This window comes from Coregonus lavaretus (assembly GCF_964263955.1).
Source record: "Coregonus lavaretus genome assembly, chromosome: 6".
Classification (NCBI taxonomy): Eukaryota; Metazoa; Chordata; class Actinopteri; order Salmoniformes; family Salmonidae; genus Coregonus; species Coregonus lavaretus.
Genome location: NC_139993.1, coordinates 57,016,830 through 57,031,017, shown reverse-complemented (window position 1 = coordinate 57,031,017; position 14,188 = coordinate 57,016,830). Strand labels below are relative to the sequence as shown.

The 14,188-nt window shown below is 44.5% G+C and overlaps 1 protein-coding gene across 1 annotated transcript in view; it reads left to right on the top strand.

Annotated features, from left to right (window-relative positions):
• Positions 1 to 14,188, top strand: part of raver2 (ribonucleoprotein, PTB-binding 2) — a gene marked incomplete at both ends in the record, with an annotated part of 67,083 nt that overhangs the window by 9,959 nt on the left and 42,936 nt on the right. The window contains one exon of the mRNA XM_084163903.1: positions 10,379 to 10,445. Coding sequence (XP_084020029.1) covers positions 10,379 to 10,445 — 67 coding nt within the window. The remainder of the gene's footprint in view (positions 1 to 10,378; positions 10,446 to 14,188) is intronic.

The window sequence follows — 14,188 nt, the reverse complement described above, 5'->3', positions numbered from 1 at the left end:
ATTTAGCCTTGTCTGTGTGTGCATCTGTGTGTGTCTGTGTGTGTGTGTGTGTCTGTGATCTGTGCTGTGCTCTAGTGAGCCACCTGTCTTACACTCTGTTGAGGAAGTCAGGGACAGTTCAGGGAACGGGGCAGAGTGGAATATGGGGACACCCTCAGTAGTGGCACATTCGTGGTTCCACAAATAGGAAGAGAGAGAGCAGACTTGGTCCTTGGGACCCCAAGGGGGCACATTTTGGTTTTTGCCCTAGCACTACACAACTGATTCAAATAATCAACTAATCATCAAGCTTTAATTATTTGAATCAGCTGTTTAGTGGGGCAGAAGGGGTGTGTGTGTGTGTTTAGGCTACAATAGAGAACAAGTTAAGAGCTGAAGTGTAAATGTGTGAACATCACTCCCTGTGTAATTCATTAGCCTTAGCTAATCATCTCCCTGTGTCCTGCCCAGTTCTGCTCTCCTTTGCTCTTGCCTGGTCACCTCGCCTGCCTGCCTGCCTGTCTGGCCTGTGCTGGGTGTGTTCCAAATGGCACCTTATTCCCTATATAGTGCACTACCTTCGATCCAAGACCTATGAGCCCTGGTCAAAAGTAGTGCACTATAGAGGGAATAGAGTGCCATTTGGGACACAGCCTGCCCAGATGTTCACCACTCAAATTATTTCTAGGCCGATAAACTGTTTATGACTGGGATTGTGTGTAGGAGAGACAAGAAATCCTGACGTATGTCTTAATCCATATCTCTGGTTATTGTGTCCGGGAAGGGCTTTCTCCACATTTAAGACCCATTACCGTCTGTGGACCGAGACGCATTAGGAGGAGAGAAAGAGAGACAGGGAGAGAGGTAGAGAGAGAAAGAGAGGGATAGATAGATGGAGAGAAAGAAAGAAAGAGAGACAGGAATAAATGATTCATGTACAGTGTATCTCTCTCTGAGTGGAGATGAGTTTAGACAGCTCCTCTCCATGCCTGGTAGGAGTCTGTGTCCGAAATGGCATCCTATTCCCTATATAGTGCACTACTTTTGACCAGGGCTCATATACTGTATAGTAGAGCACTGGTTAAAACAAAGTAGTACACTATGTAGGAAATAGGGTGCCATTTGGGATGCGGCCAGAGAGCGTTCTCCCTCAGTAAGAGAAACAGACAGCATATATACGTATACCCACTGTGTTTACTGCTAACTAAGTTAAGGCTGAAGCTCTCAGTGCAGGACTGTGCTGTACTGTTTAATGTCAGACCCCTGCCGGCACAGCAGGAAACAGCTAGGAGTCACTCACAACCAAGCAGAGACACACACCATGGGGACTGGAGCTGGTGGGCTGATGCTTTGGAAACAACTGGCTTTCCTCAAAAGGTTATGACGGAGCAGTGTAGAAATAGAATAGCACAGCACACGACGACTCAGCGCGGCATGACTTGGTCTGACACAGCACGCATGTTTAAAGTATGTAATGCGGTCTAAACTATCTCAGACAGTGATGTGTTCTACAGGATGTGGATGTGGGCTTCATGGAGGTTTGTCAGCAGGATAGTTCTGCTGCAGGAGGGCCCCTCTCGGCCTTCACCCTCCCTCCACCCATCACCCATCTGTGAGCAAAGAGACAAACAAGTTTGAGTAAATACAACAGCACTGTTTAATCTCACCCCAGACAGACAAACAGTGAAGCACATGACAGTGCATGGGCTTAAAAGGAGAGTGAGAGTAACAGCGAGACGGAAGGAGGGAGGGAGGAGGAGGAGGAGGAGGAGGAGAGAGAAGAGGAAGGGGATGTACAGCTCTTTACCCTCCCCATCTCTTTCTCTCTCTCTCTATCTTGCTCTCTATCTCTCTCTCTAGTTCTCTCTTGTTGAAGTGCGTTGATTTCCTCTTACATCCCATAAGAGCTGCTCTGTTTTTAGATACGAGTGACCCAGTGTGGGTGGGTGTGGCCCTCTGTGATAAGAGGATGACACGTGGTGTGGGGTGGGGTGTGTGGGGTGTGTGTGGCCCTCTGTGATAAGATGATGACATGTGGCGTGGGATGGGGTGGGTGGGGTGGGTGTGGCCCTCTGTGATAAGAGGATGACACGTGGCGTGGGGTGGGGTGGGGGTGGCCCTCTGTGATAAGATGATGACATGTGGGGTGGGTGTGGCCCTCTGTGATAAGAGGATGACATGTGGCGTGGGGTGGGGTGGGTGTGGCCCTCTGTGATAAGAGGATGACACGTGGCATGGGGTGGGGTGGGTTGGGTGGGTGGGGTGGGTGTGGCCCTCTGTGATAAGAGGATGACATGTGGCGTGGGGTGGGGTGTGTGTGGCCCTCTGTGATAAGATGATGACACGTGGTGTGGGGTGGGTGGGTGTGGCCCTCTGTGATAAGAGGATGGTACGTGGCGTGGGGTGGGTGGGGTGTGTGTGTGTGTGTTGGCGCGAAGCGGAACAACACATGCCTCTCTCTGTTATATACAGCCCATCTCCTGCCTGTGCTCTGCTCTGCACCTCCCCATGCCATGTTTTAAACTAAGTCATGTTTAAAGTTCCCCAGAGACCAGCCATACATCTTCTCTCATGCAGCAGTTCCCCAGACACCAGCCATACATCTTCTTGCAGGCAGCAGTTCCCCAGACACCAGCCATACATCTTCTCTCAGGCAGCAGTTCCCCAGACACCAGCCATACATCTTCTCTCAGGCAGCAGTTCCCCAGACACCAGCCATACATCTTCTCTCAGGCAGCAGTTCCCCAGACACCAGCCATACATCTACTCTCAGGCAGCAGTTCCCCAGAGACCAGCCATACATCTTCTCCCAGGCAGAAGTTCCCCAGAGACCAGCCATACATCTTCTCCCAGGCAGAAGTTCCCCAGACACCAGCCATACATCTTCTCTCAGGCAGCAGGTCCCCAGACACCAGCCATACATCTTCTCTCAGGCAGCAGTTCCCCAGACACCAGCCATACATCTACTCTCAGGCAGCAGTTCCCCAGAGACCAGCCATACATCTTATCCCAGGCAGAAGTTCCCCAGAGACCAGCCATACATCTTCTCGCAGGAAGCAGTTCCCCAGACACCAGCCATACATCTTCTCTCAGGCGGCAGTTCCCCAGAGACCAGCCATACATCTTCTCTCAGGCGGCAGTTGCCCAGACACCAGCCATACATCTTCTCTCAGGCTGCAGTTCCCCAGACACCAGCCATACATCTACTCTCAGGCAGCAGTTCCCCAGAGACCAGCCATACATCTTCTCCCAGGCAGAAGTTCCCCAGAGACCAGCCATACATCTTCTCGCAGGAAGCAGTTCCCCAGACACCAGCCATACATCTTCTCTCAGGCAGCAGTTCCCCAGACACCAGCCATACATCTACTCTCAGGCAGCAGTTCCCCAGAGACCAGCCATACATCTTCTCTCAGGCAGAAGTTCCCCAGAGACCAGCCATACATCTTCTCTCAGGCAGCAGTTCCCCAGACACCAGCCATACATCTTCTCCCAGGCAGAAGTTCCCCAGAGACCAGCCATACATCTTCTCGCAGGAAGCAGTTCCCCAGAAACAGGTTTTTAGAAATCTTAGCAAATGTATACAAAAAACAATCTGAAATACCTACTTTACTTACACTACCAGTCAAAAGTTTGGACACACCTACTCATTCACTGGTTTTTCTTTATTTTTACTATTTTTTACATTGTAGAATAATAGTGAAGACAACAAAACTATGAAATAACACATTTGGAATCTTTGCCTTGATGACAGCTTTGCACACTCTTGGCATTCTCTCAACCAGCTTCATGAGGTAGTCACCTGGAATGCATTTCAATTAACAGGTGTGCCTTGTTAAAAGTTAATTTGTGGAATATATTTCCTTCTTAATGCGTTTGAGCCAATCAGTTGTGTTGTGACAAGGTAGGGGTGGTATACAGAAGATAGCCCTGTTTGGTAAAAGACCAAGTCCATATTATGGCAAGAACAGCTCAAATAAGCAAAGGGAAACGACACTCCATCATTACTTTAAAACATGAAGGTCAGTCAATCCGGAACATTTCAAGAACTTTGAAAGTTTCTTCAAATGCAGTCGCAAAAACCATCAAGCGCTATGATGAAACTGGCTCTCATGAGGACCGCCACAGGAAAGGAAGACCCAGAGTTACCTCTTCTGCAGAGGATAAGTTCATTAGAGGTACCAGCCTCAGAAATTGCAGCCCAAATAAATGCTTCACAAAGTTCAAGTAACAGACACATCTCAACATCAACTGTTCAGAGGAGACTGTGTGAATCAGGCCTTCATGGTCGAATTGCTGCAAAGAAACCACTACTAAAGGACACCAATAAGAAGAAGAGACTTGCTTGGGCCAAGAAACACGAGCAATGGACGTTAGACCGGTGGAGATTTGTCCTTGGTCTGGAGTCCAAATTGGAGATTTTTGGTTCCAACCGCTGTGGCTTTGTGAGACGCGGTGTGGGTGAGAGGATGATCTCCACATGTGTATTTCCCACCGTAAAGCATGGAGGAGGAGGTGTTATGGTGTGGGGGTGTTTTGCTGGTGACACTGTCTGTGATTTATTTAGAATTCAAGGCACACTTAACCAGCACGGCTACCACAGCATTCTGCAGTGAGACGCTATCCCATCTGGCTTGGGCTTAGGTTTTCAACAGGACAATGACCCAACACACCTCCAGGCTGTGTAAGGGCTATTTTACCAAGAAGGAGAGTGATGGAGTGCTGCATCGGCCTCCACAATCCCCCGACCTCAACCCAATTGAGATGGTTTGGGATGAGTCGGACGGCAGAGTGAAGGAAAAGCAGCCAACAAGTGCTCAGCATATGTGGGAACTCCTTCAAGACTGTTGGAAAAGCATTCCAGGTGAAGCTGATTGAGAGAATTCCAAGAGTGTGCAAAGCTGTCATCAAGGCAAAGGGTGGCTACTTTGAAGAATCTCAAATATAAAATATATTTTGATTTGTTTAACACTTATTTGGTTACTACATGATTCCATATGTGTTATTTCATAGTTTTGATGTCTTCACTATTATTCTACAATGTAGCAAATAGTAAAAATAAAGAATGAGTAGGTGTGTCCAAACTTCTGACTGGTACTGTAAGTATTCAGACCCTTTGCTATGAGACACAAAATTTAGCTCAGGTGCATCCTGTTTCCATTGATCATCCTTGAGATGTTTCTACAACTTGATTGGAGTCCACCTGTGGCACACACTTGTCTATATAAGGTCCCACAGTTGACAGTGCATGTCAGAGCAAAAACAAAGCCATGAGGTCGAAGGAATTGTCCGTAGAGCTCCGAGTCTGGATTGTGTCGAGGTTCCTCTGTGGAGATGGGTATTTGGTATTTTATTAGGATCCCCATTAGCTGTTGCAAAAGCATCAGCTACTCTTCCTGGGGTCCACACAAAACATGAAACATGACATAATACAGAACATTAATAGACAAGAACAGCTCAAGGACAGAACTACATACATAAAAATAAAAAAAGGCACACATAGCCTACATATCAATACATACACACAAACTATCTACAGTTGAAGTCGGAAGTTTACATACACCTTAGCCAAATACATTTAAACTCAGTTTTTCACAATTCCTGACATTTAATCCTAGTAAAATTTCCCTGTCTTAGGTCAGTTAGGATCACCACTTTATTTTAAGAATGTGAAATGTCAGAATAATAGTAGAGAGAGTGATTTATTTCAGCTTTTATTTATTTCATCACATTCCCAGTGGGTCAGAAGTTTACATACACTCAATTAGTATTTGGTAGCATTGCCTTTAAATTGTTTAACTTGGGTCAAATGTTTCGGGTAGCCTTCCACAAGCTTCCCACAATAAGTTGGGTGAATTTTGGCCCATTCCTCCTGACAGAGCTGGTGTAACTGAGTCAGGTTTGTAGGCCTCCTTGCACGCACACGCTTTTTCAGTTCTGCCCACAAATGTTCTATAGGATTGAGGTCAGGGCTTTGTGATGGCCAATCCAATACCTTGAGCCATTTTGCCAGAACTTTGGAATTATGCTTGGGGTCATTGTCCATTTGGAAGACCATTTGCGACCAAGCTTCAACTTCCTGACTGATGTCTTGAGATGTTGCTTCAATATATCAACATCATTTTCCTTCCTCATGATGCCATCTATTTTGTGAAGTGCACCAGTCCCTCCTGCAGCAAAGCACTCCCACAGCATGATGCTGCCACCCCCGTGCTTCACAGTTGGGATGGTGTTCTTTGGCTTGCAAATACCCCCTTTTTCCTCCAAACATAACGATGGTCATTATGGCCAAACAGTTCTATTTTTGTTTAATCAGACCAGAGGACATTTCTCCAAAAAGTACGCTCTTTGTCCCCATGTGCAGTTGCAAACCGTAGTCTGGCTTTTTTATGGCGGTTTTGGAGCAGTGGCTTTTTCCTTGCTGAGTGGCCTTTCAGGTTATGTCGATATAGGACTCGTTTTACTGTGGATATACAGTGGGGGAAAAAAGTATTTAGTCAGCCACCAATTGTGCAAGTTCTCCCACTTAAAAAGATGAGAGAGGCCTGTAATTTTCATCATAGGTACACGTCAACTATGACAGACAAAATGAGATTTTTTTTCTCCAGAAAATCACATTGTAGGATTTTTTATGAATTTATTTGCAAATTATGGTGGAAAATAAGTATTTGGTCAATAACAAAAGTTTCTCAATACTTTGTTATATACCCTTTGTTGGCAATGACACAGGTCAAACATTTTCTGTAAGTCTTCACAAGGTTTTCACACACTGTTGCTGGTATTTTGGCCCATTCCTCCATGTAGATCTCCTCTAGAGCAGTGATGTTTTGGGGCTGTCGCTGGGCAACACAGACTTTCAACTCCCTCCAAAGATTTTCTATGGGATTGAGATCTGGAGACTGGCTAGGCCACTCCAGGACCTTGAAATGCTTCTTACGAAGCCACTCCTTCGTTGCCCGGGCGGTGTGTTTGGGATCATTGTCATGCTGAAAGACCCAGCCACGTTTCATCTTCAATGCCCTTGCTGATGGAAGGAGGTTTTCACTCAAAATCTCACGATACATGGCTCCATTCATTCTTTCCTTTACACGGATCAGTCGTCCTGGTCCCTTTGCAGAAAAACAGCCCCAAAGCATGATGTTTCCACCCCCATGCTTCACAGTAGGTATGGTGTTCTTTGGATGCAACTCATCATTCTTTGTCCTCCAAACACGACGAGTTGAGTTTTTACCAAAAAGTTTAATTTTGGTTTCATCTGACCATATGACATTCTCCCAATCCTCTTCTGGATCATCCAAATGCACTCTAGCAAACTTCAGACGGGCCTGGACATGTACTGGCTTAAGCAGGGGGACACGTGTGGCACTGCAGGATTTGAGTCCCTGGCGGCGTAGTGTGTTACTGATGGGAGGCTTTGTTACTTTGGTCCCAGCTCTCTGCAGTTCATTCACTAGGTTCCCCCGTGTGGTTCTGGGATTTTTGCTCACCGTTCTTGTGATCATTTTGACCCCACGGGGTGAGATCTTGCGTGGAGCCCCAGATCGAGGGAGATTATCAGTGGTCTTGTATGTCTTCCATTTCCTAATAATTGCTCCCACAGTTGATTTCTTCAAACCAAGCTGCTTACCTATTGCAGATTCAGTCTTCCCAGCCTGGTGCAGGTCTACAATTTTGTTTCTGGTGTCCTTTGACAGCTCTTTGGTCTTGGCCATAGTGGAGTTTGGAGTGTGACTGTTTGAGGTTGTGGACAGGTGTCTTTTATACTGATAACAAGTTCAAACAGGTGCCATTAATACAGGTAACGAGTGGAGGACAGAGGAGCCTCTTAAAGAAGAAGTTACAGGTCTGTGAGAGCCAGAAATCTTGCTTGTTTGTAGGTGACCAAATACTTATTTTCCACCATAATTTGCAAATAAATTCATTAAAAATCCTACAATGTGATTTTCTGGATTTTTTTCTCTCAATTTGTCTATCATAGTTGACGTGTACCTATGATGAAAATTACAGGCCTCTCTCATCTTTTTAAGTGGGAGAACTTGCACAATTGGTGGCTGACTAAATACTTTTTTCCCCCACTGTAGATACTTTTCTACCTGTTTCCTCCAGCATCTTCACAAGTTCCTTTACTGTTGTTTTGGGATTGATTTGCACTTTTCGCACCAAAGTACGTTCATCTCTAGGAGACAGAACACGTCTCCTTCCTGAGCGGAATGATGGCTGCGTGCTACTATTGTTTGTACAGATGAACGTGGTACCTTCAGGCGTTTGGAAATTGCTCCCAAGGATGAACCAGACTTGTGGAGGTCTACAATGTTTTTCTGAGGTCTTGGCTGATTTCTTTTGATTTTCCCATAATGTCAAACAAAGAGGCACTGAGTTTGAAGGTAGTTCTTGAAATACATCCACAGATACACCTCCAATTGACTCAAATGATGTCAATTAGCCTATCAGAAGCTTCTAAAGCCATGACATTATTTTCTGGAATTTTCCAAGCTGTTTAAAGGCACAGTCAACTTTGTGTATGTAAACGTCTGACCCACTGGAATTGTGATACAGGGAATTATAAGTGAAATAATCTGTCTGTAAACAATTGTTGGAAAGATTACTTGTGTCATGCACAAAGTAGATGTTCTAACAGACTTGCCAAAACTATAGTTTGTTAACAAGAAATGTGTGGACCTAAGTGTATGTAAACTTCCGATTTCAACTGTAGGTCAAATAGGGGTGAGGCGTTGTGCCGTGATGTGTTGCTTTATCTGTTTTTTGAAACCAGGTTTGCTGATTATTTGAGCAAAATGAGATGGAACGGAGTTCCATGCAATAATGGCTCTATATAATACTGTACGCTTTCTTGAATTTGTTCTGGATTTGGGGGCCTATGAAAAGACCCCTGTTGGCATGTCTGGTGGGGTAAGTGTGTGTGTCAGAGCTGTGTGTAAGTTGACTATGCAAACAATTTGGGATTTTCAACATATTAATATTTCTTATAAAAAGAAGAAGTGATGCAGTCAGTCTCTCCTCAACTCTTAGCCAAGAGAGACTGGCATGCATAGTATTTATATCAGCCCTCTGATTACAATGAAGAGCAAGACGTGCCGCTCTCTTTTGGGCCAGCTGCAGCTTAATTAGGTCTTTCCTTGCAGCACTGGACCACACGACTGGACAGTAATCAAGATTGTCCTTCTAGAAGGGAGAACCTTCCAGAAGGACAACCATCTCTGTAGCACTCCACCAATCAGGCCTTTATGGAAGCGGAAGCCACTCCTCAGTTAAAGGCACATGACAGCCTGCTTGGAGTTTGCCAAAAGGCACCTAATAACTCTCAGACCATGAGAAACAAGATTCTCTGGTCTGATGAAACCAAGATTGAACTCTTTGGCCTGAATGCCAAGTGTCACGTCTGGAGGAAACCTGGCACCATCCCTACGGTGAAGCATGGTGGTGGCAGCATCATGCTGTGGGGATGTTTTTCAGCGACAGGGACTGGGAAACTAGTCAGGATTGAGGCAAAGCCATAAGACTCCTGAACAGCTAATGAAATGGCTACCCGGACTATTTGCATTGTTTGATTTGATTTGGTTTGAAAGATGAACAGTGAGATCCTTGATGAAAACCTGCTCCAGAGCGCTCAGGACCTCAGACTGGGGCGAAGGTTCACCTTCCAACAGGACAACGACCCTAATCACACAGCCAAGACAACGCAGGAGTGGCTTCGGGACAAGTCTCTGAATGAGTGGAGGACAGAGCGGCCCAGCCAGACCCCGGACTTGAACCCGATCGAACATCTCTGGAGAGACCTGAAAATAGCTGTGCAGCAACGCTCCCCATCCAACTTGCCGGAGCTTGAGAGGATCTGCAGAGAAGAATGGGAGAAACTCCCCAAATACAGCTTGGTACACAAAGTACTGAGTATAGTCCCCTGTAGCTCAGTTAGTAGAGCATGGCGCTTGCAACGCCAGGGTTGTGGGTTCGTTTCCCACGGGGGGCCAGTATGAAAATGTATGCACTCACTAACTGTAAGTCGCTCTGGATAAGAGCATCTGCTAAATGACTAAAATGTAAATGTAAAGGGTCTGAATACTTATGTAAATGTGATTCTTCCAGGGTTTTTTAAAAATACATTTGCTAAACCTGTTTTTGCTTTTCATAATGAGGGGAAAAAAATCAATTTAATCAATTTTAGAATAAGGCTGTAACCTAACAAAATGTTGAAAAAGTGAAGGAATACTTTCCGAAGGCACTGTATCTGGAGAAAAAAAACCTAAACTGTCAAACCGTTGTTTCAAAGAATCCTGATTTTTCCATGTCTAAACTCTCTCTCTATCTCTCTCTCTCTCTCTCTCTCTCTCTCTCTCTCTCTCTCTCTCTCTTTCTCTCTTTCTCCCTCTCTCTCTCTCTGCAGGAGGTCCATGACATTCTGAGAGAATACGAGCTCAAGTATTGCTTTGTGGACCGCAACAAAGGGACAGGTAAACCAAACCACCCTCCATTTCTCCACACCATTTTGTTCAGTTCACAGAACAACCCCACCATGTTTATCCAGTCCCTTTCTCTTTTCCTGGTTAGAGGGAATGGCTATATTTAGAGGAGAGGGAGAGCCAAACTCAAACACCTTTTCAAACACGGATCTGCAAACAGCTGAGATGTCAGGGGTGAAGGGGGGGTGGGATGGGGACCAAAGGTTAATGCTGTTTAATTGCTGATGAGAGCTTAATGAGAAACGGCCTTGTCCACGGTGTGTGTGATGAGAAACGGCCTTATCCACGGCTCATGTCACACTGTTAATTAGTCCAACAGACCGCTGTGTCAAGGTAGAATAGGTTCTGACGTACCAGTAGAAGTATATAAAGAATGTCGGAGACTCTTTTTGTATTTTTCCAAACTGTATTTAATTGTCTTAATACGGATCCCTTGGTGATATTTGACAGCTGCGCTTTCCTTCTCTCTCTCTCTCTCCACATCAATAGATTTACACGCTTTGAATAGCCTAGCTCTTTTAGAGAAGGTAGCTAGTTGCAGAACTTAATGCGTCAGTCTCAGTGGAATTCTTATGATCGCCGTTTTGAATTAAAAGACACAGACTATTTCGAATCAAATCTCATTTAAATTGAGGGAGCTTCAAAGAGATTGCCAGTCATAGGACGGAAGAGAGAGCTCGAGTGGGTTTTCTATCTATCTTGAGATATTCATGTTATAATACCATACCACAGCAGCACGGTAGTCAATCTATTATCTGGTGTTATCTCTGAGGCCAGGACCAGTATTGTCAAGATCAGTCATCTTTGACTTCAGACACAGCGAGTCGATCACAGAAAAGATCTGACAGCATTTTAACTTTGTCATCAATCTTTTAGATAGTTTCCCTCCTCCTACACACGTGCAGGCTGTCTCACACCCTCACACGCTCATGTTCGTACCGCACACACTTTGTCTATCACAGAGGGAATCTGTGAGTAGTGTGTTCTCTGTGTCCCAGGCTAGCTGACTGAGCAGTAGGCACACCACAGGGCATGTGAGAGGGAGGCATGTAACTCCAAGCCTGATTAGCAGGTGTTACACTGAAACCTTTCCCCATGTCAATCACCGTCTCCCTAACCACCACAACCTTTCACCACCTGCCACTATGCTCTGAATTACCGGTAATCAAGGATTATTTTACGAGTCGTCCCAATAATCGTCTGTCACCTCAGATCATGGATGGAGAAATGAGAGCATCTTCAACGAGGAGCAAGCAAGGTATGTTAAGCTAGCTAGCTAGTTAAGTACACATGCATTAGGTATGTTAAGCTAGCTAGTTAAGTATACAATGCATTAGGTATGTTAAGCTAGCTAGCTAGTTAAGTACACAATGCATTAGGTATGTTAAGCTAGCTAGCTAGTTAAGTACACAATGCATTAGGTATGTTAAGATAGCAAGCTAGTTAAGTACACAATGCATTAGGTATGGTAAGCTAGCTAGTTAAGTACACAATGCATTAGCTAGACTTTATAAACTATCAGACCTTCACTACCTGCTTCTTGGTATTGTTCAAGGCAGGCTACAGCCAGTGTTGTTGGAGTGACAGTACTAATACTATTGAATACAAGTTTGAAGACAAGCTGCTATAGCTAACATTAGCCTAAATGTTTCACTGACTATTTCACCAGCGATGGCATTTATCGTCCCTGTATCCCACAAAACAAGCTAGGTAGCTAACTAGTTAATTGTAATTGATTAATTAATTGAGAGAGAGAGGTTTGAAGAGGAAGAGAGACCCTTCTGTGTGTGTGTTTTCAAAAAATGTGGGCCTCCATGAAAATGTACTTTATTGTGGACCCAAATAAAAAAGACTGATAAAGCACTGAAACATGTTTTTTCCCTCAGGGTAAGATGGTGAAGGGAGTGGCCAGGCTCATGCATCTGGTGGCCAGTGCTGGATCCAAGGGGGTCGTCATCATGGAGCACTCAGCTAAGGTAAGAATGATGACCTAGTAGTTTGTGTGTGTTAGAGATCTCTTTTTGTTTGTCTGTCAGAGAGAGAGTCAATAGTCATGACTCTCAATATGAATCATTAATATCAATATGAATTAAATACATATTGCCCACTGCCATCCGGGCCTTCAACAACACCAGTTAGCAGTCAACACACGACACTACCCAGTCACTTTATTGGCTTTTGCACACTAGTACTGTACTATTTTACTAGCTTCTCTACAGTTATATTTATGTTTTGTGTGATTGTCTTGTAGTGCTGTATTGTATTTACTTTACCTGTATGACAAACTAATTTCATCTCATCTCTCAGCAGATGAGATTGTTCCTCCTGGCCATGGAGATGTTGACAACTCGTTCCAGTAGCCGTTCCTGCAAGCTGAATTTCAATTATATCAATCTTTGTCACTCAGTGTTGGATATAGTCAAATCAAACAGATCTTTCTTTAATGTATTTTTTTTAAGGATTGGTTGTTGATGGTTCCTAATCGCACAGAAATTTACATTATTTTGGCTCCAATGCAAATATATATATATATATATATATATATATATATATATATATATATATATATATATATATATACAGTGGGGGAAAAAGTATTTAGTCAGCCACCAATTGTGCAAGTTCTCCCACTTAAAAAGATGAGAGAGGCCTGTAATTTTCATCATAGGTACACGTCAACTATGACAGACAAATTGAGAAAAAAAAATCCAGAAAATCACATTGTAGGATTTTTTATGAATTTATTTGCAAATTATGGTGGAAAATAAGTATTTGGTCACCTACAAACAAGCAAGATTTCTGGCTCTCACAGACCTGTAACTTCTTCTTTAAGAGGCTCCTCTGTCCTCCACTCGTTACCTGTATTAATGGCACCTGTTTGAACTTGTTATCAGTATAAAAGACACCTGTCCACAACCTCAAACAGTCACACTCCAAACTCCACTATGGCCAAGACCAAAGAGCTGTCAAAGGACACCAGAAACAAAATTGTAGACCTGCACCAGGCTGGGAAGACTGCATCTGCAATAGGTAAGCAGCTTGGTTTGAAGAAATCAACTGTGGGAGCAATTATTAGGAAATGGAAGACATACAAGACCACTGATAATCTCCCTCGATCTGGGGCTCCACGCAAGATCTCACCCCGTGGGGTCAAAATGATCACAAGAACGGTGAGCAAAAATCCCAGAACCACACGGGGGGACCTAGTGAATGACCTGCAGAGAGCTGGGACCAAAGTAACAAAACCTACCATCAGTAACACACTACGCCGCCAGGGACTCAAATCCTGCAGTGCCAGACGTGTCCCCCTGCTTAAGCCAGTACATGTCCAGGCCCGTCTGAAGTTTGCTAGAGTGCATTTGGATGATCCAGAAGAGGATTGGGAGAATGTCATATGGTCAGATGAAACCAAAATAAAACTTTTTGGTAAAAACTCAACTCGTCGTGTTTGGAGGACAAAGAATGCTGAGTTGCATCCAAAGAACACAATACCTACTGTGAAACATGGGGGTGGAAACATCATGCTTTGGGGCTGTTTTTCTGCAAAGGGACCAGGACGACTGATCCGTGTAAAGGAAAGAATGAATGGGGCCATGTATCGTGAGATTTTGAGTGAAAACCTCCTTCCATCAGCAAGGGCATTGAAGATGAAACGTGGCTGGGTCTTTCAGCATGACAATGATCCCAAACACACCGCCCGGGCAACGAAGGAGTGGCTTCGTAAGAAGCATTTC